This window comes from Sceloporus occidentalis, unplaced genomic scaffold (assembly GCF_023333645.1).
Source record: "Sceloporus occidentalis isolate IW3139 unplaced genomic scaffold, rSceOcc1.0.p SCAF_15, whole genome shotgun sequence".
NCBI lineage: Eukaryota > Metazoa > Chordata > Lepidosauria > Squamata > Phrynosomatidae > Sceloporus > Sceloporus occidentalis.
This window is the reverse complement of record NW_028316995.1, coordinates 10370999-10394837: the sequence shown is the minus strand read 5'-3', so window position 1 is coordinate 10394837 and position 23839 is coordinate 10370999. Positions and strand designations below refer to the sequence as shown.

General features: G+C 36.4%; 1 protein-coding gene across 1 annotated transcript in view; it reads left to right on the top strand.

Annotated features, from left to right (window-relative positions):
* LOC149303225 (kinesin-like protein KIF16B) overlaps positions 1-23839 on the top strand; it is a 120536-nt gene that overhangs the window by 20639 nt on the left and 76058 nt on the right. Inside the window, exons 11-14 of the mRNA XM_089481387.1 lie at positions 1296-1361; positions 2866-2925; positions 20508-20627; positions 23468-23519. Coding sequence (XP_089337513.1) covers positions 1296-1361; positions 2866-2925; positions 20508-20627; positions 23468-23519 — 298 coding nt within the window. The remainder of the gene's footprint in view (positions 1-1295; positions 1362-2865; positions 2926-20507; positions 20628-23467; positions 23520-23839) is intronic.

Genomic DNA, 23839 nt, shown 5'->3' with positions numbered 1-23839 from the left:
TCTCAACTTATAATTAACTCTCTTTGAGCAATGCTATCCATTTCAAGCTTCTGCTGTAATCATTATCTCTTTCATTAAATATATTGGAGTCGGAACAAACCTACATCACCTCCAGGTGATAGCAAGTGTATAGAATCTAATGATAAGCCAACTTGTGGCAAGTTGCGGGCTAATTGAACAGAGGCGTTCCATCTCAAGCCTTCTTGCAATGATTTTCTTATGAGACATCCATAAATTTTGTTTTCTGTATCTCTGCCCTACGATTAAATCTCTGTAGTCTTATTTGTGTTACGTTGGTGAGCCCTTTCTAGATTAATTCCAACGTAGCCGTGCTGATCAGTCTTGTCTGAGACGTTTCTACTTTCTAACGGTTTGAATTAGTTAAAATATAATGGATCTCTCAGAACTGCAGATTTCCCGTCTTTCTCCTTTACTCCGTGTCCTCCATTTAATGAACACGAGTTTTGGCTATAAATATTAGATACTGACAGTGTGCGTCGTCGGTGTGTACGTGGAAGGAAAGTGCTGACAGTCTGAAAATGTGTTAGCACTGCATATCTGAACAACAAAGATTAAGACCATGCATGGAAAAGAAAGGATTGCTCTGCCGAGATTCTCGATCCAAATGGTGCAGATTTTAAATTGATTTGTAGATCGACTGGGATGTTGCTCTAACCTTTTGTTTTAGGGTAAATATTTAGACCGGGGTCTCCGACAGGTACTTTGCAATGTACTGATGGCACAATGCTTTGCTTTTACTAGCTTACCTTCACCTGTCGGAAATACTGGTTCATTCTGTGCAGGATGTCTGTATCTATACTAATGCAATAAAATTATTAATGAAAATACAAAAATACATGTGTTAACACTCTTGACATATCGCTGACCGTTAAAATTCAGTTCTCTTATTTAGTTGAGTTTTCAGTAGTGGCTCTTATTAAAAGAATGGTTGGAGAACCCTGCTTTAGACCATCAGAAGAAATCCGAGTCCCAGCATTTATGTACTATGGTCATTTATCTGCTTATGGCCGGGAATAGGGCTACCAACCCTAAACGTGTGTGATCGGTATATGTAGCTGTCCCTAATTTTGTGGCTGGTTTCATTTGGTAATCTTGCATTGCAGATGGAGCTGTTGTAGAAGTTTGGTTCTTTTTAAATCCATGTGTCTTACTTTATACTCTCCTACATATTGTCAAGCTTGCTATTAAGTGACCCCAACTCGCTTTATATACACACACACCTGTACTTATAATTTGTTTACAGATGACTTACACAAATACAATTTTCTTTTAAGATTGCGCTATTGGATTCGCCAACAGCTTTAAGTATGGAAGAAAAACTCCAACAGAACGAGGCCAGAGTGAGTATTAAGTATTTTTTTCCCCTCTTTTTTTTATTTATTTTTTTTTTTTTTTTACTTTTAGAAAATATTAGATCTCGTTATGCATAATGGTCTGATCTATCACTTGACTGTAGCATTACCCATTTACATATAGACATAGATTCTGGATTTTTTTTTATTGCAAGTAAAGTATTTGGTGAAACAACCGTGGAATAGAATAATATGAAGATTTGTATTCCTTGAAGTGCATATTAGTATAAACCTGTATGCGATGCTTATAAGCCACTAAATGTCTTTTGCACATTGATTGATAATGTAGTTGAACTAATTTCAATATGCTGGTACGTCAGAGTATATCGACACCATCTGAAAGTTATAGTTCAGTTTTACAAAGCAATCTAGTGATATTGAGCCTAAGGGACCGATCGCTCATCAACATTGGCTTTCTTACTTTAGCGCTCGCTAATTTGTGTGGGGAATTCCTGTTGCTCTTGCTTTTTAAGAGTCACTTCGCCTGCTTGCCAAAAAAAGCGGTTGCTGAAATTATAAAATATTAACGCTTTGAGGCATTAAAACTGTATGACTTCTTCAATCTGGAACTGGTCTGCATCATTCTAGTTCATAGGGGCTAGATAAGCTTCAGTGCTCCAGTTGTTAATGGATGCTAAATGTCATGGAAAACTGGAGTTGGATTTTGTCAGCGTCAGCACTGCAGGTTCCATGACGCTGGTTTAATGTTGGTTACCTTAGCACAGCAATACATTGAATTAATAGCTACAATTGGCAAAGGGTCATTGGAGTTGAACCTTAAGAACGTGGTGAGACATGCAGCTTCTTACATATCGTTTAATGGTGCTGAGAACAGCAATGCTTAAACATATAGTGTGGCGGTGTCCACCCATAAAGGTTTCTTGAAAATGTACCCATATTCTAAAATGGGAAAGAGCTGCAGAAATTTTTTGTTGAGAAAAAACTGCTTCCACCCAGAGTTTTCCCTAATACATCATGTTACACACTTTGCAATGTTTTCTCCCTGTGCCCGTGTGTGTCAGTGATCCCTATACCCCTGCAGGTGTCCGGACAGACCCGCTTTAATATGTTTACTGATCTCAAAATTATTTAAGGTGCCCATTGTCCTACATGACCATTCAAAAGTTTGGGGTCACTTAGATTTTTTTCTTTTCTTAAAGAAAAGCACATTTTGTCAAATAAACAGTGCAGACGTTGATAATGTTATAAATTAGTATTGTAGCCGGAAATGGCTGATTTTTAATGGAATATCTTCATAGGCGTGCAGAGGCCTTTATCACTCCCATTACTCCACATTTCAGTTTAAAAGCCTAATTAATCTTTAGAAAACCCTTATGCAATTGTGTTACAGCTAGAAATGTTCTTGTTTTCCATGAAAACATCCAAGCGACCCCAAAATCTTTAACAGTATTGTATGTAATACGATCTGTGGGATTCATTATATGTGTTGATGAGTGCGAGATGCTGAAAGATACATTTTCTTGATTTCCAGGTAAAAGAATTAACTAAAGAATGGACAAACAAATGGAACGAGACACAAAATATATTAAAAGTAAGTAATCTCAGTGAATTTGTCACCTGTGAAAATTTTGTACTAAATAGTTTTCCTTTCTTATACCTCCTTCACTGCTCTAAGCATGATTTAGTAAGATTTTGATATATTTGTTCTGTGTGTGTTCGTGTGTGTGTGTGTCTAAAATGTAAAATTTACCACCCGTAAATATAAGTAGATAATGCATATTTTTGTACATGCAGAATGCCTTTAGATGCCAACATTTTGTCAATTACCGGTTCAGAGCTCAAGGATATGTTATGTGATCCCCAAAAGACAATCACGAGCAGTTTAAAGAGGGGAGTTTGGTGAAAGTGCCTGGCAGATGGCAGGACAGAGCGATTTGATTGTGTTTAATGTCTGTCCAGAGACTCCATAGCTGAGGTTCCGCCGCCACTTTCTTTCCGTTTTCTCATTGTCACAATGGTAATATCACAGCCACCTAACTCAAATCAAGACAGTCCTGGTATTTTTCTAACTGTCGCATTCACAGCTTTCAGAAATTAAATTATCCACGTTATCTATAGCTTGTGTGTTTTGTATTGGATAAGCTGAGATCTGTGGCAGAGTTAGCGTATCGATTAGTGTCCGATCCTGACGTGTCCAACTTTCACCTCACCCAACGTTTATGAAGCCTTCCATGAAGCAGTAACTTAACTAAAGGAAATTGAGAACGTCATCCTAATATAACAGAACAAAATACACAGACTGTTCATGTTATTCTTTTATGCCACCTGTATTAAATAGCTACTTTACATTCATCTTCTATAAATACTGTTACAAAGGAAAATCTTATTTTCTCCTGATAAAATATCAAGAGCAGTCGTATATGACCACAGAATCCCTCTAGTGTTAAGTCTATTCTTATTTGGGAACTAAAGCCACACGTGACAGTTTAGTATCACGTGAACCTAAGAGTGAGTTTAAATGCAATGTATAGACAGAGATGGTACAACACATTCCCTTTAACATACCGGGCCACGTAGAACACGGCTAAGTAATTTCTGGAGCTGTCAGAATCCATACCAATGTAACAGCTGTCAGCAAAGCCATTTTCCAAATGCCGCTGGTTTAAGTGCTAGGTGTCCACACCATTAATCCTCGCTATTATATGGCGTGAATCTGACTGTACATTTTCTTAAGGAACATCTGAAGCATCAATAAGCCCATCAGCCGTCTGTGTAAAAGGTTATGATTTTAATAACTGTTTTTTTTTTATTTATTTTAATTTGTAATTATGCTTGATATCAACACTTGTAAACTGCACTGCTTCCAATGGGAAGGGATTTGTTTTGGGTGAAGTTGGAAGAGGTGAGACCTCTTTGATGACATCCACTGAGGATACCTGATGGTCCCATATCTGTGATGTGACCGCGCTCTTTAGGGAATATGTGAGTGCATTATAAGCACACGCAATATCATCATCTGTAACAATAGTATACTATTGTATTTGTATCTGGTTTTAATATAAATGCTGCTGTATTGTGATGCACTATAGGCTTCTTTCATCTCAATTATAAGTGGTAAATCCTTTTTTATATATTTATTTATTTAGAATTAGTTTGCACAAAGCTCACTTTAGTACTTTCTTCTTCTTTATTGTTATCAAAGACTGAGGCTTAAAAAAAGGCAGATCAACTAACTTGAGTTCAAATAGCTGCAGGGAATTAATCAGTGGAGGAAAAAAACAAGAATATTTTATGGAGCCCATTCATACAAGTGTTGGTTTCTTCGCTACATACTGTGTGTGTACCAATGAGGACGTTATATGTAATGCGACTTTAGTGATTGCAGATCCCAGATACCGATGATGAAGATTATCATTTTTCCTTTACTGTAGTGCCTTCGGTGAGATTAAGCATTGCTAGGAAATTCTCAAAAAAAGAAGTGAACTTTTAAAATTTAAATACATACCTAAAGACTGTCCTCGTGTAAAGTATCCAGTGCCTTGGATGAGGTTTTCACGGTAACATTCCCTGAACAATTTTCTAAAAACTTTGCTTTTATATCCTTTCACAACCATTTCGTACATTCACATGCCATATCCATGGGTGGGTTTATTGTACATCGGTCATCTGTGGAGGTTTACTCCAATCCCCTCTTGGCATTCTGTTCCAATTATAATTGAGCCTCTTTATGTCCACAAATCTCTGATAGGGTCATCATGAGAAGTATTATAAAAATCTGCAGTAATTCAGGCAATTTAAACATTTCCAAGATACCCCTTTTGTTGTTAATAGAAAATAGGTTAACTCACTTTACATGCTACAGATCTCGAGTGCAACAGCACCTTTTTAAGAAGTTCGGAAACATTTCAGCTCATTTAATGACGGGCCAACCAGCTTAGCTTCTCCTCCAAGAAGAGCGTAGTTAGCCCAGATGCCAAACACACTTGTTTTAGCTGGATGATTTCATTGCAAACTAACATTGCTAAATTCACATTTTTATCCCAAATTCTTTTCACCGTTGACAGTTCTGCAAAATGTACTTAAAATAAAAACACCGCAACCCCCCCCAATAAAATATTGACTGTATATCTCAGGAATAGTAACAGAAAATAGTCTTGAGTTACCTAATATTGCTCCAAATCGTATTAATGAATTGGGCAGAATTTATTATTGAGCCCATTAACTCACCAGTTGGTTAAAGAACAAAATAGTCTTTAGCTCTTGCGTTACCTATAATACAATCCATAATCCTTGTATACATCACGCATGATGCAATTTTTCATTTTCATGAATTACATCACTATCTACTTTTTAATCTTTTTATTTTTTATTTTTTTTTATGTCAACTCAATAAGGTGCTCTTTTGGGACTATTAGCTATTGATGTGATGTCACAGGTTAAGTGAATGAACCCATTCAGTCACAATATTAAGAATTGTGCAGGAAATGTAATAACCTGTATCAATGCTCCCAACGCATTTTACTTTCTGCTTGCCACAGGAGATTTTATTTTTTGTATAATGTCGGATAAGATACTGAACGATTTTTCACCAAAGCACTTGAGAATAAAGGGAAAATGGTATTGATTTCCCTCTGAAAAAATTACTGTTTACTGCCTTTTAATGACTTCCTTCTGGCAACCCTTTCCAGGGCCAGCTTTCTACAGACTTATCAGTGCTTTTATATATCAGAGCCAAAACTTTTTTCCGCTGTTATCTTTGGCTTCAGATTGACATAAGGAACCAGTCGTTGCCGCCACGCAGGATGCCTTTATAGAATTTTAGTTGCTCCATTAAATAAATGACTTTGTTGTGCATCTTTTTGAGACAAAATCCCTGTAATTGTATATTATTTTCTCAGTATGGATTACACCGCTGTCAGTTTAGTTTTATCTGTTTAGTATGAAACACATTTTTCCCATTATAACCAAAGATTCAGGTACAGTCAGATTCACTTTGGTTTCTATAATAAAGTACAAAACTGTCTCCATTTCAGAAAACCTTTTTCTACTTTGTGGCTATACATGAACCCAATTTCTGTGAGATAATGAAAAAAGTATCCAAGCATTCTTTTCTACTGGATCCGGAAATTACTTTCCAACTTTATCACTAACCAATTTCCCTAATCCCAGTTTTTGTTAGTCTTGATGAAAAGTCTTAAATTTGTAGACGCTCTAACATTGTGTTCAATAGATGGCCTGAGTAAGATTATTAAACTTTGCCATACTGTACAATACAATAAATTCTATGGCAGAATATGTCTTAGCTGGAGTTTCAAAATGTAAATTAACTTTTATTTTGAGTTTTGCATTTTGTTTCAATTCAAATCTTCTCTTTCACTTTTTATTTTTAAATAATAATTGCATTATCACATTATAGTTCTAAATTGTATTGGCATACTTATTTCTGTATAACAGTTTCTATTAGTTGCTAATAATAAGTCTGGAACATTATTCTAAATGATAAATAAAAGTAAAGGTATGTATCATAGAATATTTGTATAGCTTCTGTAATACATCATGTAGTCTTGTTCTCTTATAGAATGCGTGTTATATCATTTTATGATAGACAGATATATACAGTGCATAGGGTACACTCACATCAAACAGGCTGCAAACAATCGTTTTTGTTAAGGCTACTTAAAAACACCTTCCCAAGATGACAAAATTGGAGATTTTTACATTATATGGGTATATTATGGTTAGCCCACCACTACGCCAAAGTACTCCAGTGTAGGTGGGTCTTAACACTAAATACTGTTGCTTATATGGAGCTAAATCTCTTCACATATATTGCTTACCAGGACGAAAAGGCCTTCCTGTTTTAACTATACGGAGACACTCCTGCAGTATATGGGGTTCTCATTTATGCAGTAAATTTGATGGGGGGGGTGTATATACATACTCCCAAAAGAATAGAAGCACTCGTGGGAATTTGATCCAAATCTCCACATCATGGTATATATTTAAAGTGCAAACGATAAATGTTTCAGTCCACAACGCAAACACACACACACCTGTGTATCGTTTCAGTTCATTATGCATTGTGAAGGGCCATGCATATTGAACCTCTCAAGCAGAAAGTTGTTGCTGGCCCTGTGTAATGCAAAATTGAATTGGTGTATATTAGGAGAGCTGACCATTTTAACTCCTTGATATCACTACTCATTACCAAGAGTGAACCCCAGTGGGCTTCTCCTACAACATGTCTGAGTTAGACCTGTATAATGCATAGGAAGTTTGGGAGATCTCGTAAAACTCCCCTCGCAGATATGCACTATCCTTCAAAAGTTTAGGCTCGCTTGGAAATGTTTTTGAAAGAAAAACACATTTTGTCCTATAAAATTACATGAAATGGATCAGAAATACAGCACATACATTATAAATGCCTTTTGCAATTATGTTACAGCTATTTATAAGTCACCCCAAACTTTTGAACGTTTGAACCGTTGTTCAAGGGGAAACCCGCTGATATTTAACCTAATAGCTTCCGCAAACCTTGATACACTTTGCTTTTCGACATGATTAAGACGCTATTTAACATATTCACATTTCACTGAAATAACATTTAAATGTTTGGTTTATTAGCATTAAAACTGGTGATACCGATCCAGTTTTAAAAGTCAAATAAAGTTTGCTGCCTGCTATATTTATTTTTTCTAGGATTTTTCTCTAACTCTGTGAAATTTTGCTTATAATATCTGACAGTTTCACATTGCAGCAGTTAAAATACAATTTTAATATGATACACGTGATTCCATGGATTAACAGTCTTCTGTGGATGCTTGGGTTTATCAAAGAAATGAATAATTCCAAGGTAATGGTGTGTGTTCATGTGATTGTGACTGGAACAAGACCACTTTTTGCTTGACATACTACACAGAATGATACGTCTGTCATCTGAATTGACTAATCCAAGACAGATTTCCTTGTAAAAAACATAACATTTGTTAATCTTACTATGCACATTGACATGGAACAATGTAAGAAAAGAATTGGGAGAGCAAATGTACTTCTGTCATAGGCGTCTTACCATCTGATGGTCTTTGGCACACGCTGTCTGTATATACACACGTATGTATAATATGGATGTTATCCATCATCGTCCAGCAATTGTATCTTTTTATATTTCTCAATGAAAGAATAAATATACAGATATTTCTATACATTTTATACGTATGTGTGTGTGTATATATACACACACACACACACACACACAACGCTATTAATCTTGCATCACTGCGTTATCTCCCATATACTTGGCTGCTACAGTGATTTAACCTTCTGAACACTAGGTGTCACTGATGGTTCATGGTATAATCGATACTAATTCTTTGTACATAACATACTCTGTACTGTTCAAAATATGATGCTTAACCATACAGTATAATTGGTTATCCCATCATATACATTCATAACCTGTTTATAAAGTCTGACATTAAATGGAAATATTCATGTATCTTTATGAAGTCAGTGCGGAACAATCCAAGTCTGCGTGATATCTTATTCATACATGTTCAGTTTACCGGCAAATATTGTGTTGGGTGGATCAGTATGTTTTGTGTTTTTTCTGCCTCCTTATTGCCTCCGTTTATGGGGAATACTCTCCATGTGGATCACGCAACAATGCGTATGATGGTTATGTTAGTCCTCACCTCATTTGCTCAAGATTGTAAGCTTGCAAGCCGGGCTCTCTCCACCTAATGTATTGGTTTGTCTTAGTCTGTCAATTCTCGTCTTGTCATACCCCTTGAATATATGTATTGTAAGAAGCGCTGCGTAAATTGTGTGCGCTATATAAATAAAAGAAAATAATAATGGCTGAAGTGGCCCCTTAAACATTTGTTCTATAATGCTATGACCTCTAGGTGAAACATTCATTGAATTTACCTGTTTATTTTTCTTCGGTTATAATTTCAGTTATGATTAAGATGCAACGCAACCCATTCTTTTTTTATTGTAAATCAGAAAATGCTTCCTTTTCTGCATATTAATAAGGCTCTTATTATATTAGCAGTATAGCTGTCATGTACTCCTCTCTTTAGATTAAAATATTGTTTTCGATGGCTTGGCTACACTTAATTTAGGCCTCTACGGTTATTCTGAAGATTTACAAGTAATTACTATTCTAGTGCTGGCGGGGGTGGGAGATGACAACAATAATGACCACACTGTGGTACTGTGATCAACTGAGTTCTTCTGAAGAAAAAGAGAACAAAACTCTTCCGTAATGAAACTGACATTAATTTCTCAGAAAAAGAAAACCTCGTGTCCAAATCTGAAACGTGTGCTGAAGGAAACTAAAGATGTTTGAGCTCCGTTCTTAATTACCTGTGTATCTAAATTTAATGTTTGTATTTGAAATAAAAAAATCTTCTTACCTATATAAAGAATATATAAGATAAGGCATATATTATTATATTGGCATTTTCTGCACAACCACTGAAATTTTTTTTATTGTTATATCACACTAGGCATTGTACAGCGAATGATCTTACAAAAGCATGTTGTGTACCTCCCAAACCTTCTATTAAGAAGGCATGGCTCCCTTTATGGGACCCATATTGTAAACTCCTTTCTTAGTGAACAAGCCCCATAGTATGATCGAAGAAAAAAAAAAAAAGTCCATCAAGCTTAGCATTTCCGATATATCCCTAACTGCACATATCCAAATGATGGCAAAGAAACCATTCGAGCAGATGCCAATTTTGGCAGCAGGGTCAGTTGGGATCTCCAAGCGTCAAGATATGATGTCATATTCTGTCGCTCAGCACTGAATGTCAATGTACAGTGTTAAAATGCACATTTGCTTTTGGTGTTATAGTGTTAGGGTGAATGAGGAAGGGAGGTGGTGCGCAGAGTGACATGCAAGGAGCAGAGCACTGAGCAGTGAAGAAGCTGTGCAGAGTGGGGGCAGAGATTATGTCCTGTGCATGGTTGTGATGCACCCTATTTACATGGCTCAGCTGCCCCTGCTAAGAAATAATTGCTCTGCTCCCTACTTTGTATAGCTTCTTCACTGCTCGATCCTGCTAGGCTTAAAAAATATTGCCATCTATGTAAATGAATGGGGCACAAAAGAGAATATTGCTTTTGGTGTCATTTGGTCTAGAACTGGCCCTGGGCACCACCAAAACAGACGCCGCAAGTTGAATCTGGGAGTAGGCGGGGTTGAGGGTGACTCCGCAGGTAAGTGAGCGGCGTGAGTGAGTTTGCTTGTGTGTTTGGGTATGATAGTGTGTGTGTGTTTGAGTAAGTTATTGTGGACGTGTTTTTATTAGTATGTTAGTATGTATTTGGGTGTATAAGTGTGGGTATCTGGGTGTGTATTGTTTCATTTGAAAAAGAGACATGTCTAAATTTCCATGTTGGCCCAATAAAAGATATCATCCTCAACTAAAGACTCTGTGGGACATCAACGATCGAGTGAGGGACCAAAACAAATCCTGCTTTCTTGTTTCCAACTTCATGTATCATATGCAGTTCAGTCATACCAACTATTGCAAAGGCGTCCCCTTCCCGCTTAATGCGAAATGCTACAAACCTGCAAAATGTGATTTGAAAGCATTGTACCTTTGTTTGCATCATAGTATATTTTAATATTGTATATTTTTATCATGATGGATTTAAAATATTTTAAATGGTGTGACAAACCCTGTAGCATGAGGACCATACATGTCACATTTAGGGGTCCTAAGCACAGTCCTTTAGGGCAATCAGAGTCAGGAACACCAGCTTTGAACAAAACAGCACTTTATTTTAACTCAACCCCCCCAAAAACAAATCATAAAAAGAAAACCTAGCTCGCAATTGGAGCCCTCTCTAACTAAACTATGCTGGCCCAGACTGACCGGCCTAATCACCCACTACCTCAACCTCCCAGCCAGACCCAGCCACGCCAGGCTCTGGAAAACCTCCCCCAGACAACACACAAAATGTCCAGGCAGGTATTGCCTCACTTGGCTCAGGGAAGGTTTTCTTCTTCAGGGCCTCTCCTTGCCCGGGGAGCGCAGGGAACTTCCTCTTCCCCCAACAGTCTCTCTGAGTATCAGGCTCCAGGGGTTTTTAATGCCCAGCACCTGTGCCTGATGCCAGCCTCATAGGAATCCCGGACCGGATCCTGCAGATTTCTTGCCTCCTGGAAAATCCGGCATGGTATTTCCACAGAATGGGGAAACGGAGCATTGGCCCACCCTGCTCTCCAATTGCTCAACCCCAGCGACCCATATGTATAATCTGCATAACAGCTGTACCCAGGTGCCATGCTAATCGTCTCCCTGGGGTTCACAGTCTCACATAGGCTACTTACAAAGCTTTTGTGGGAAGTGGGGATCATGAACAAGTTGGGAAAATCCTCCGATCTCCCCTGGTCTAGGGAGATGTAGAATCAATGACTTCCGGCACAGACCTCCAGTGCTCCCATTACTTTCATTAATTACATTCTGTAAATTCTCTCTCTGTACATTTCATTTCCTATTTTCAGTTTTTTTTTGCTATATTCAGTCCCCGTGACTGCAGCACGTTCCAGAGATTTACAGCCCTTATTTTAAAACTAACTGTTCTTTGTTTAAGATGGAACTATGGATCTTCTACTCCCAGTAAATAGCCTCTTGTAATCTGCTCTGTATTTGATGTGAAAGTTCATCTTGCAAGACCCTCATATGGACCTTAAATGTACTTGTACCTTGTTATGAGGGCATTACTGAGCTATATCTTTTCTAGAGTATATTGATCCAATTTAGATAATCCTCATAGGTAAAATCCCTTAGTCCTCTTATTTCTTTTATTGGTCTTTTTTAAGGTTCTTTCCAGCCCATTCACTTGTTTCTTATGAATTGGTGTCTTTGTATAGAGCTATAACCTCATTATTAGAGCTTGGATTGGTATTCAACTAGTTCCTCCTGATAATCTTTATGGAATGATTTACCCAATCTAACCTCATTTAACTTTAAAATACCATGTGTGTTTTTACCACCCATCTGCATTACTTTACATTTATCAATATTGAATCTCATCTTCTATATTTCCTTGACTGTTTTCCCAATTCGATTAAACCTACAACAAATACACAAAATGAGCCACATTTATAATCCTGTGTAGTTTGGTGACAATTGCAAATTTAGCAATTTAGCTAAGCGTACTAATGTTCAGGTCATAAGTTTTTAAACTAAAGACCAAATGACACAGAATGGAGCCTTCTGATATCCTAGTTTTAGCTGCAACAACATCAGATTCAATTTAGTTTCTAACAACTTTATCCAGTTTTTCATCCAGGAACTAAAACCATTTTTTAGGCCTAGTCTACCTTATTCAAAGGTATTGACTCCTATGAAAATTGCATCAAAAATGCAATAGAGATCTAAATTTCTACTGTCCTCAGGTTTGCCAGGATTTCATGAAACCATGTTGATTAATAGTGTAGGGTCCCTTGAAGTAAAAACCCAGGCTTTACAATGGCCTTGACCGACCTCTCCTTTGAGTTTATTATTATTACTATTAATACTATATTGTTACTATTATTATTATTGTGCTGTACAATGGGTAGACAGGATATAACACGTAGTATATAACATAACAATTTGACTTACAGAAACAACAGGTGAGGAGGGCTCATATGTTTACATCCATTTTTCCTGGTCCCAATTGCCCTACCCTCCCTGGCTTTTGTGTACGTATTTCTGTAAGTTCTTTCCAGCCCATTCACTTGTTTCTTATGAATTGGTGTCCCAATTGCCCTACCCTCCCTGGCTTTTGTGTACGTATTTCTGTAAGTATTTCACCATCAGCACTTCATTTGTGTAAACTTGGGAGAACAAATTAATCAATATATAATTTTTTCATTATTTTTTAAAACTTTTTATCATGCCCCAATAGGGCAAAAGTTAAGACAAACCCATCCCTATTCTATCCCCCCTGGCACCTTGTTATCCAGCCTTGCCTGATGTCTTCTTCCATCACCTTTTCTATTAGTTTTCTATTAGCACATTGATAGCATAGGGTCCTTTTTTATTCTTATCTCGTTACCTAGGCTTTTACCTCGCATCTGATTCAACTCTTTCCATACATGAGACTAGGAATAACATCTCTTCAGCCACACAATTTAGCTTTATTAATGTATATTAAAAAAAAATAGGGTAGACTAGTGACTTTTTTCTTTCCTGGCTATTAAATTTCACCCTTGGCTGGTTCTCTCTATATAAAAACAAAACACAATTCAAATAGACGAATCATAAATATACACTCAACCAGAAAGCAGGAATGATTGCTATATATAGGAGAGATTGGAAACATTTCTAAAAATTCAATTTTATCCGTTAAACTGTATACTTTTTTTTATTGCATTTGTTGTTTAAAATCTGCTGTATTTTTTATTTATTTTTTTTATATTAAATTACATCTCATAGATTGACACAGTGCTTCCCATAATGTATTTGGGGGGTTGGAGCCTGCATTAGTTAGGAGCGGTAAAGCTGCCAGGTTGTAATACAATTTGAGGTATTGTGTAAGCCTCTAATAGCTTACTAACAATAGTAAATCTAATAGGTAAGCTTTAGAAATCTGCCGGCATGCTGAAAGCTGGTTTGATAAGTAAAATGGCTGCTCTGAAATTGTTACTATTTATGTTGTAAATTTAGAAAACGAAAGAAGATGCAAGCGTTTAATGATTAAGATTTCTTCCTGCATACGTTTGTTGTGCTTGCATTTATAAATATTTTAACAACCAAGATATATTTTTATACCGTGAGGAAGAAAGCAGTTTTCTGCCTCCAGGGATTGAAAGTATGTTTATGCGAGTTGGAAATCTTTTTTTATTTTTTATTTTTTTTTAACTCTCTCTACTTTCTCTTTAATGTACTGAAAAACTTTTTTCGAATTTGAGTTTAAAAATGGTTAAATCTATTCAATGTGCTCAACGTTAAAGGAATTTCTGAGCCTGATTTAGGAGAGAATGGGTTTACCGAGGCATTAGATTTTCTTTTCTTTAGAGTAGGGAAAAAAAGAAAAAGGTGATATCTGCTGCAATCAAGACTCCTGAATTACATTTCTGATGTGTAGGAGTCTTTCTTGATGTTGTTAACCCTTTCTTTTCCCGAAATTGGGGAACAAAATTCTCAGTGATTAATTCTGTCTGGAGAAACACATTGATATACTCAGAAATAGAGCAAGTGTTCATCTTGCTTTGCTCATTTACCTGTCTATGGTGAAATCACGTTCACAGTAATGTATAAGCTGGGTGAAGATTAAAAGGGCCCTTCGGCATTCAAAAATAATAAGCAACAGTTTAATGTCCTAGACACCCTCACCAAAAAAGGACTTTTAAAGTACTTTAAGCATTTTAATATGCTTTTTTTTATTTAATGTTAATAAATAAATTACATTATTGTCGAGCTGGCAATGGAGCTGACTGGCAGTAAGTATATCATATGCCAGTAGATGTCCTGGATGACAAATAGGAGAACGGCATTTGGGGGGGGATTCTGCATTTGCAATATAAACAATACATACATTTAATTGGGTTGGAATCAAATGCATTCAAGTGCTTTTGATGGCTGGAGTTTCCCTTTACACACCATTAACACGATGAGAACTTAAAATGTGTCAAAAGGGAATAAAAAAAAAAACCCAAAAAAACCAAACCATAAAGGTCAGCTTTTTTGCATGTGCATATAGTGCTGTGAAAACGTATTTGCCCCTTTCCTGATGTCTTCTATATTTGCATCAAAAGCGGGTTTTTTTTCACACGTAGAAGGAAAAATGGTCTCCAGCTCTACCTGGTCCTATGTGAAAAAGTAATTGCCCCCTTAGTTGCTAAATCCCCCGATTAACCAAATTCAATTAGTAATTGGGTTCTAATTCACTAGACACACCCAGGCATGATAACAGCTCTGTTGAATCTAAACATTAATAAAATATGTTGTATTGCAAAGTGAAGTAGGCTAAAAGGTCTCAAAAAGCAGCACATGATGCCACAATCTAATTAGTTTGGAAGGTCACAAAGGTTTCACATTCCAAGCAGCTTTTCCAGTGTACATTTTTGTGTTAAACCGTCCTAGATCTAGCTCAAACTTTTTTGCTGAGGTTTGTTTGTTTTTCTGGCTGGTTATGTGTTTTTTAATAAATAGTTGCAATGATCTGTATTATTACTTTCATGTTCTGTATTTCTTTCTGTATCGCGCTCTGAAATATTTGACTTATATAAATGAGGAGAGATTTAGAATTGTTCTAATTAACGTGCTACAGCAATTACAGGGAGTTCTGCTTATGTTAACTTGGCTTGTGTCTGACAATGCGCGTTTCTCATGATTTTCATTTTATGTTTTAAATTAATAGGCAATTATTTCAGCAGTTGTTTAGGGCAACACTTCTCAAAGCCTGTTCTTTGTAATTTTACTGATTCGTTGGAAGTGATTTATGAGATCACATGATAAGCATAGTACACAAACATTAAGTTGACTGCATAAATTTGCTATTGACACTTCAAAAAGCAAATAGTTTTGTTGGATTTTTGGGGGGGCACAACCCCACTTCTACATGTGATCATACACCTCCTTATTCACATCTACTTATTGGTGTGATAATCGTTTTTTTATTAATCGTACTCCCAATGTTTCTCTATACAGTAAGATAGAGAAATACATTCTGTTCACACCTGGAAACTCTGTCCAGGTTTGACCTGAAGTCTCCCGGTGAAGCCCTGCTTCCTCAAGTCCCTGGGTCAGTTTCTTCCTTCTGTGGGCAGGGGGGCAGAGTTTGGTCCCGCCCACCCTCTTCTCCCCACCCATTTCCCATCCCACTCCCCACCCACTTAAAGGGACTCTAGTGGTAGATCTGCCTCGATGCGTATCTAGCACCACCCCTTTCATGAAGCCACTCTCCCAGAATCAAGCTATATGTTTGTGTTTTTACATAAATTTCTCTTTAGAACTAGTTACTAAGTATTTTTAACGAGCTAAGCTGTATTCATAAAGGAATATTTATGTCTTGCCTCTTTAACATGTGCGCTAACGACATTGGCTACAGAAAATTAACTGAGCAAGAAAAGAAAAAAATGACTTGGTTTAAGGATATTTGCTTAGCTTAAATATTCATATAATTATGTATAATTTAAGGATCAGCTTTTGAATTTTATTTGAACAAATACTTTCATTATAGAATATAGGTAAGTATTTGAACTTAAACTGTTATGACAAAGAATTTGATTAGGTCATTTTTCTATGAATCATTAAAAGAAAAAAAAACTACAACCTTTTGATTTTCATTTAACTTTGAACACAAGAATCAGATTAAAAATAAAGAAGGATGCCGTATATTTCATAGTTTATTTTAAATTATATATATTTTTATTTTTTTAAATTTCTTTAAAAAATTCCTTTTTTCCCTTTAATCTAAAGACCTGGAGAATAGCTTTTAAAACCTTATAGGACAATGCTTCCTTGAAAATCTATCATGTCCAATCATGTGGATAATGTAATATCCCCCGTGCCTGGTAGACTGAATCAGGAAAGTGTTAACTATATAACATGGTCTGGCTGCAGTCTCAGCAGAACCTATGATTTTTTTTTTCTTTCATTATGAAACCACAGAAGTATACTCTAAAAATTTCAGCGAAAATATTTCTGTAACCTCTGAATCATCATAATAAGCAGTGGGATACTTTAGCGGTGAATAGAATACTGTCTGGGTGCATGAGTTTCTTTTGCCTCCAAAATGACAAATTTCATTGCGATACCAAGCACGGAGATAGAAGAAGTAATCGATCCAGAGGGGCTATGGAGTAGCCAAGTGTGACAGGCGGTAGAGTGATTAATAGCGGCTTTTGGGCGTACCTCTGTTTCTACTGTACTTTTTATTTGTCAAGCTGAATGTTCTAGATTTTATTCTGCAAAGTTGCATAATGAAAAGCTATCCAGGAGAGAAGACAATTACCTTTACCCCTGAATCTATGTATACGTGTAATGGAATTTTGCAAAAAGAATCATTATCTGTCACTTTGATCTCTTAGCTTATCTTTTGGGATTTCTTACGAACAAAGTTACTTTAATGATTGTTGTTCTATAGTCTTGATGTCCTACTGTGTTTTGTGTAAAACATACCAGGGTGATGTTATACACAAAGATAGAAAAGCAGGAGCAGGGATTGTAGTTAACGTCTGCATTCTCTTCATGGAGTCTCTGATCACACATTAGTAAGATTCTCATTGTTCATTAATATTCTCACTAATTAAGAAATGATAAAGTATTACTGATTAGTTGTAACGTTCTAAAATGTTTTAAACGTGTAGGGATATCAGTAGTTTGTTTTTGCTTCTAAACATATTAATAAATATTCAGCCTAATTGTAAATCCGGGTTTCCAAGTTTATCTCAAAATATAAAAATATGTCAAAAGAGGTAGAGATTGTTTATCAGTTTATTTCTTTTTCAATTCCAAAAAATGTCATTTTGCTAAAATGCTAAATGATGTGCAAAATAAATATTATCAGGAAAAGCTAAAGGATCTGAATATAAGAGAAGAGAAGGGTAGATGTGATAAAAACATTTAATTACCTAAAGGAAGTTTATTTCAATGGAGGAGAAATGTTAGAACAAGTAGTCAGAGGATTAGATCTAATGTAAGGAAGTTTTGCTTTAATGAGAGGGTAGTAGATAAGTAGGGACGCTCTAAAACTCCTATAAAATGTTGTCCAATTGGATTGAGGGGTGTATTGGTATTTCAAACCTACCCTTCATATACTATGGGAGCAGTCATCATTATGGTTATCCTTTATGGTTATTCTTCTCAATGAATTTACTTTGCCCCGTTAAATTGCTGATTGATTGAGCTTTTGGGAGGGTCAAGTGAAGAAAAGGGTGAGACATTGAAGAAATTTCACATTTTGTTACATAGTTACATAGTTATATAGGCTGAAAAAAGACATGCGTCCATCAAGTTCAGCCTTTCCTATATCTGTTAATTTGTTGCTGTTGATCCAAAAGAAGGCAAAAAAACCCCGGTTTCGCTGTTTCCAATTTTGCACTAACCAGGGAAAAAATTCCTTCTTGACCCCAAAATGGCAGTCAGATTTCTCCTTGGATCAATAAGCTGTTTCCCCATAATTACAGATTATATCCCTGAATATTATGTTTATCCAGGTATCCATCCAGTTGCAGTTTAAACGTCTGTACAGACGCCGATAAAACTACCTCTGCAGGCAGAGAATTCCACATCCTTATTGTCCTTACTGTAAAAAACCCTTTCCTCTGCTTTAGTCTAAATCTCCTTTCTTCCAGTCTGAACGCATGACCACGTGTCCTATGCATAGTCCTGTTTATGAACAGATTTCCACACAATGGTTTGTATTGGCCCCGAATATATTTATATAATGCTATCATATCCCCTCTGAGGCGACGTTTTTCTAAACTAAACAGATTTAAATTGGTTAACCTTTCTTCATAACTATAGTGCTCCATTCCTTTTATTAATTTTGTAGCCCGCCTCTGCACCCTTTCTAGTGCTATGATATCCTTCTTTAGAATAGGTGCCCAAAATTGCACAGCATATTCAAGGTGCGGCCTTACCATTGATTTATACAGAGGCAACATTATATCTTTATCCCACGACTTGATGCCCCTTTTTATACACGACAATACCTTACTGGCCTTAGCAACCGCAGACTGACATTGCACATTGTTGCCTAGTTTGTTGTCTATAACAATTCCCAAATCCTTCTCATTTGTCGTTACCCCTAATTCACTACCGTTTAGGGTGTAGGTTGCTTGTGCATTCGCTACCCCGAAGTGCATAACTTTACATTTATCTACATTGAATTTCATCTGCCATTTGTGTGCCCACTCCCCCAGTCTATCTAGATCCCTCTGCAGCACAGTAATATCCTGCTCGCCCTGTATAACTTTACCTAGTTTAGTGTCATCTGCAAACACAGAAACATGACTTTCAACGCCTACTGCCAGGTCATTTATAAATATGTTGAATTACAGATTGTAATTTTCTTGAAGTCCCTTTTAAAGTAAATACATCCAAAACAGTTTAAGGAAACATAGGAAACAAGAAAAGAGGAGCGCTCTGCTCAAACAAGCTTACAATCTAGGAGTTAGGGTGTATTACACAATAGATAAAAGAGCCGCTGTTAGGGATGGATCAGCCACACTAGTATAAGTATTACAGGAGAGGGACTAGGAAAGGTGAGGTAAGGAAGATGGAAGGAATGGCGTAAACACATTAGTTCCTAGGCGTCCTTGAAGAAGTGAGATCTAAAACTTTGTGAATATTTGTTCTGCTGCTTAAAAGATTTTTTTTCCTCCAAGTATGGTTGATTAGTGTAATACTTGACAGCACTCAGCGTCTTCTTCCTGATTGGTTTCTTATTTTGCATTAATATCTTTTTGTGTGAATGGAAAATTCTGAGAATAGGCGGCATTTCAGAAGACAGGGTAGCGGCTTAGAGTTCCTTCAAAAGTCTTATGGCTCTTTATTTAAAACAAAACAAAACACTATTCTTTGCAGTTGATTCCTTGGTTCTCTGATGCTGTAAATGCACCAGCGAAGTAAAACTCGGAATAACTAGCAGGGAAGTATATGATTGGCAAATTTACCTTTTGCCGAGCATCCCATGACTTCTGTGAGTTGCAACTAGTGCTTCCTAAATTGTTTTTTAAGTGTACTACGTTAACTCGAGGGCTATGCAGTGCCAAGGTTACCCATGACTTTCCGGAGAGATGTACAACTGGTATAAAGTAAACCGGTTTCCAATGAGACCAACGAGTGTCCAAGATGACTAGGGAGCCCACTAGCTTTCTTGCACGAAGAACTAGGTTTCATCTTGCGGATGCTTTTAATCCTCGCACAACCATGAGTGACCCCATGAATTGAGGAATATACGGTATTGAGTTGCGTGTATTAACAGATGGCAGAAGTTTCCTTCACCAACAAATAAAACGATTAACGCACAACTGAAATCTCAAAGTCAAATCTCAATCTTTTAACTGACTTTCAAATTCATAGTTTTAACCTGTTAGATAAATAGTTTTTAAATATAGAATATTATATATAAATGTATTATTGGTTGCTTTGATTAGTGCATACTTTTTTTGTGACCCATTTCAGTGTGACAATTATCTGATGCTTCTCGCTTATACAGGAGGAAACTCTGGCTCTGCGGAAAGAGGGTATCGGCGTAGTCCTAGACTCTGAGCTGCCTCATCTCATTGGTATTGATGATGATCTTCTCAGCACTGGCATTATTCTGTATCACTTGAAGGTAAAAATTGAGATTTTTTTTTAATGCTAAACTGTCGACTTAATCTTTTTGAATTGCACACCATCTGATCTCACTTTAATTTAAATGCCATACCCAATAAATGTCATTGTAGTCTTTCTTTGTTTTGAGTGCATGCATAATGTTCCATAAAAGTGCCAACAGCTCACTTTTTTTAATGGTTTAAAATCACTTTGCGGAGTAGATTACTTACTGCCAGTTTCTGAAAGTGATTTTAATTAATATTGGGCTTCAACAATGTTTTTTGGTGCCTATGTTTTTAGCTTTGTTTTTTTTACCTTATTTAATGGGAAACAGGAATGTAGTATATTTCCTTGTTATTGTTTATTATGGTAAAATTATTAAAGTGCTAGGTAAAAAAAGCACATTTGCTCATATATATAAATATATATATATATGTATATATATATGTGTGTATGTGTATATATATATATACATACACACACACACACACACACACACACACACACACTTCCTACAATAATTTGGCTACCAATTAAGAAAACTTGTTTCATGCTAAAGATGACTAATTTCTTAGTTATTCACAAGGGTAGGCAATGTGTCCACACAATGCTTAAAGGGATGCTCCAGCCATCATATTCACTCTAATGCATATTATAGGAGCGTGGCCCCATTAAACTTCTGTGTGATCCATTTTGCAAATGCATTTGCTCCCTTTCCCCCTTCCCTTAGCTATAAATGCCCTCTAGGAGTTTCACTTGATGGTACTGAATGCATCTTACTGCACGTGATCTACTCACCCCAGTCGTTTGTTCTGCTGAATGCTGCAAAGAAGGGGTCTATTTAGACCCCAGTGAACATGTGTAAAGTCTTCCCATTTATTGCAATGGGAGCACTTTCCTGCCACTGATTGGCTGCTGAAGCTGTCAATCAATGACAAGAATACTCCAACACAAGTAGTGTACTGCCACCGAACAAAAATTGGTGGCAAGAAATTTCGGATCTTGGAGAAAGAGAAGATTCTGTAGAATGGTTGCAGATTCTGTGTGTGGTAAGTGTTTTAAGTTTTGGAAAATTGCATATACTCACAGAGACAATTACTCACCGAGTATTCTAATATGCGTTCTTCTGTAGCACGGCTGTCAGGGACATTAGACTGTCCCTTTAAGAATGCCATTGTTGTCTTCTTTTATGGACCATCGCTCAAAAACCCTTCCAGCAGAAGTCATAGTATATATATACTAAAGTTAAGGAGGCGCTACTTGAAAACAATTAAAACATGTCATGTGGGATGGAATTGAAAAAAGATGGAGCTGTCTAGTAGTAAACGCTGCTAATCTTACATAGGAGCCGGTGGCTATATGAATCTAAAGATGCTAATCGTGGAAAAAGAACATTACTGCTAAAATCTACAGCATCAGGATTTCAGGGCAGATAATTAACTCTTATTTGTGTTTGAGTACAATGTCACTTTAATGCTTCCTTAACCCTTGGTGCGGCAAAGGGATTAGCTTCAAAGTATTTTGTCCTTCCACTTGGCGCACAAGAACCAAGTATCTACAAAGTATGAGTCCTTCTCCCGTAGGAGTTAGTTTAGCTGTAACTTGTAAAAATACATTAATATGTACTTTTCAGTCTACGTTTGCTACATATTTTTTCGTTGCCAATTATATTGTTATTCGCAAGTGTCAGTTTTGGTTAATCAGTGAACCTAGTTTTTTTTGCTGAAGGTTGTAATTATAAATGTTAATAACAGAGTGACAATTTCATATGATTTTTTTTTTTAATCTGACACAAGGAATTTATCACTAGATTTATGTTTCAGTTAAGTCCTTTTTCTGAACATTTGCTTATTCTGTATTTTTTAAAATTGAGCATCCAAAAAAATGTAAAGTAGTAACTTATGTTGATTGCAATAGGGTAAATATGATGTATTGGTCCCAGTCAAGTATTCCAAAATATTGTAACATATTGTAACATAGCTAGAGTTGATGGTTAACACTGTGAGGGGTATAAAGGACAGGAAAATGAACATAAAGTCCAAGGCAAGGGGTCAAAACCAAAAAAACAAACAGGATCCACACTACTGCAAGGCCAGTAAGTAGGAATCCCAGCGAACACAGATCGTCTTAGTGTCGGCATCTGTATGTGAACGGGGAGCCATGCTCACGGGCGCTGATTCAAGTTCTGTGGTTCCTGACAGAGGGAGCTCTGGGTAGTCTTACCAGGGTAATTCCCAGGTATGATAATCCTTTTTGAGGTTTGTTGTTTAAAAAAGAACAAAACAAAAAACCAACAACAATCGGTTGCATTTAATTTTTACAAAAATCATTCTTACCCATCTTGCGTTATGATGGTTATAATTATGCATTATGTGTTTATAAGGCCAGTTCCAGTGCCCCAGCATAATATGTAATTAAATCTCAAGATGAGATGACATAACAAGAGTTCTCGCTGATTCTATCTAGCTTGATTTGGCTATTCACAAAGCACAGGGAAACTGATGAGATAAAACTTTCAACTCACCATTTAGTAAATAAACCCCTATGAGTAATCTATGTGCACCTCTGTAGAACAGTACATGACACCGGGGAGCATTAACTGACTTATTTTAGTGGTGAAAAAGGTCTTCCAAAGCACATATATATTTTGTGTAGTTTAATGCTTACTTGAATTTTCAGACTTACCGCCAAACTTATGTAATGTCCATAGCATCTACCCTTAATATTTACAGGCGTACAAAACCCTCGCCTAAATAATCATGTGTAGGGTTTGTGTTTAAATTAAACGACACTGTGATATTTGGGTTGTACAGCTGCCAACATGCATACTTTATAAATGTTTATATCGCTTTGTTTCAGGAGGGCCGTACATATGTCGGAAGAGAAGATGCTGCCTCGGAACAAGACATTGGTAATATGAACCAAGATGTCTTTCTATAAAAAAAACAAAAAAACGCTAGTAAATTGTGCACATTTAGCACAATATATATATATATATATATATATAGCGGAGGTGTCTGAGCCTATACTGATTGTTACTGGTGATGGATATAGCCTTATACCTTTGTGCTGTTTTTGTTGTTATTAGAGATGCATAATGAAGCTGGTGAATTGAAACTGCTCCTCTCCTTCATATTCAGTTTTCTTTAAGTATAAAACTTTAAAGAATATTTTGTAAAGCAAATTTTTACTTTTATACACATAAAAGGAACTTTTAACTTGCAAACGTTT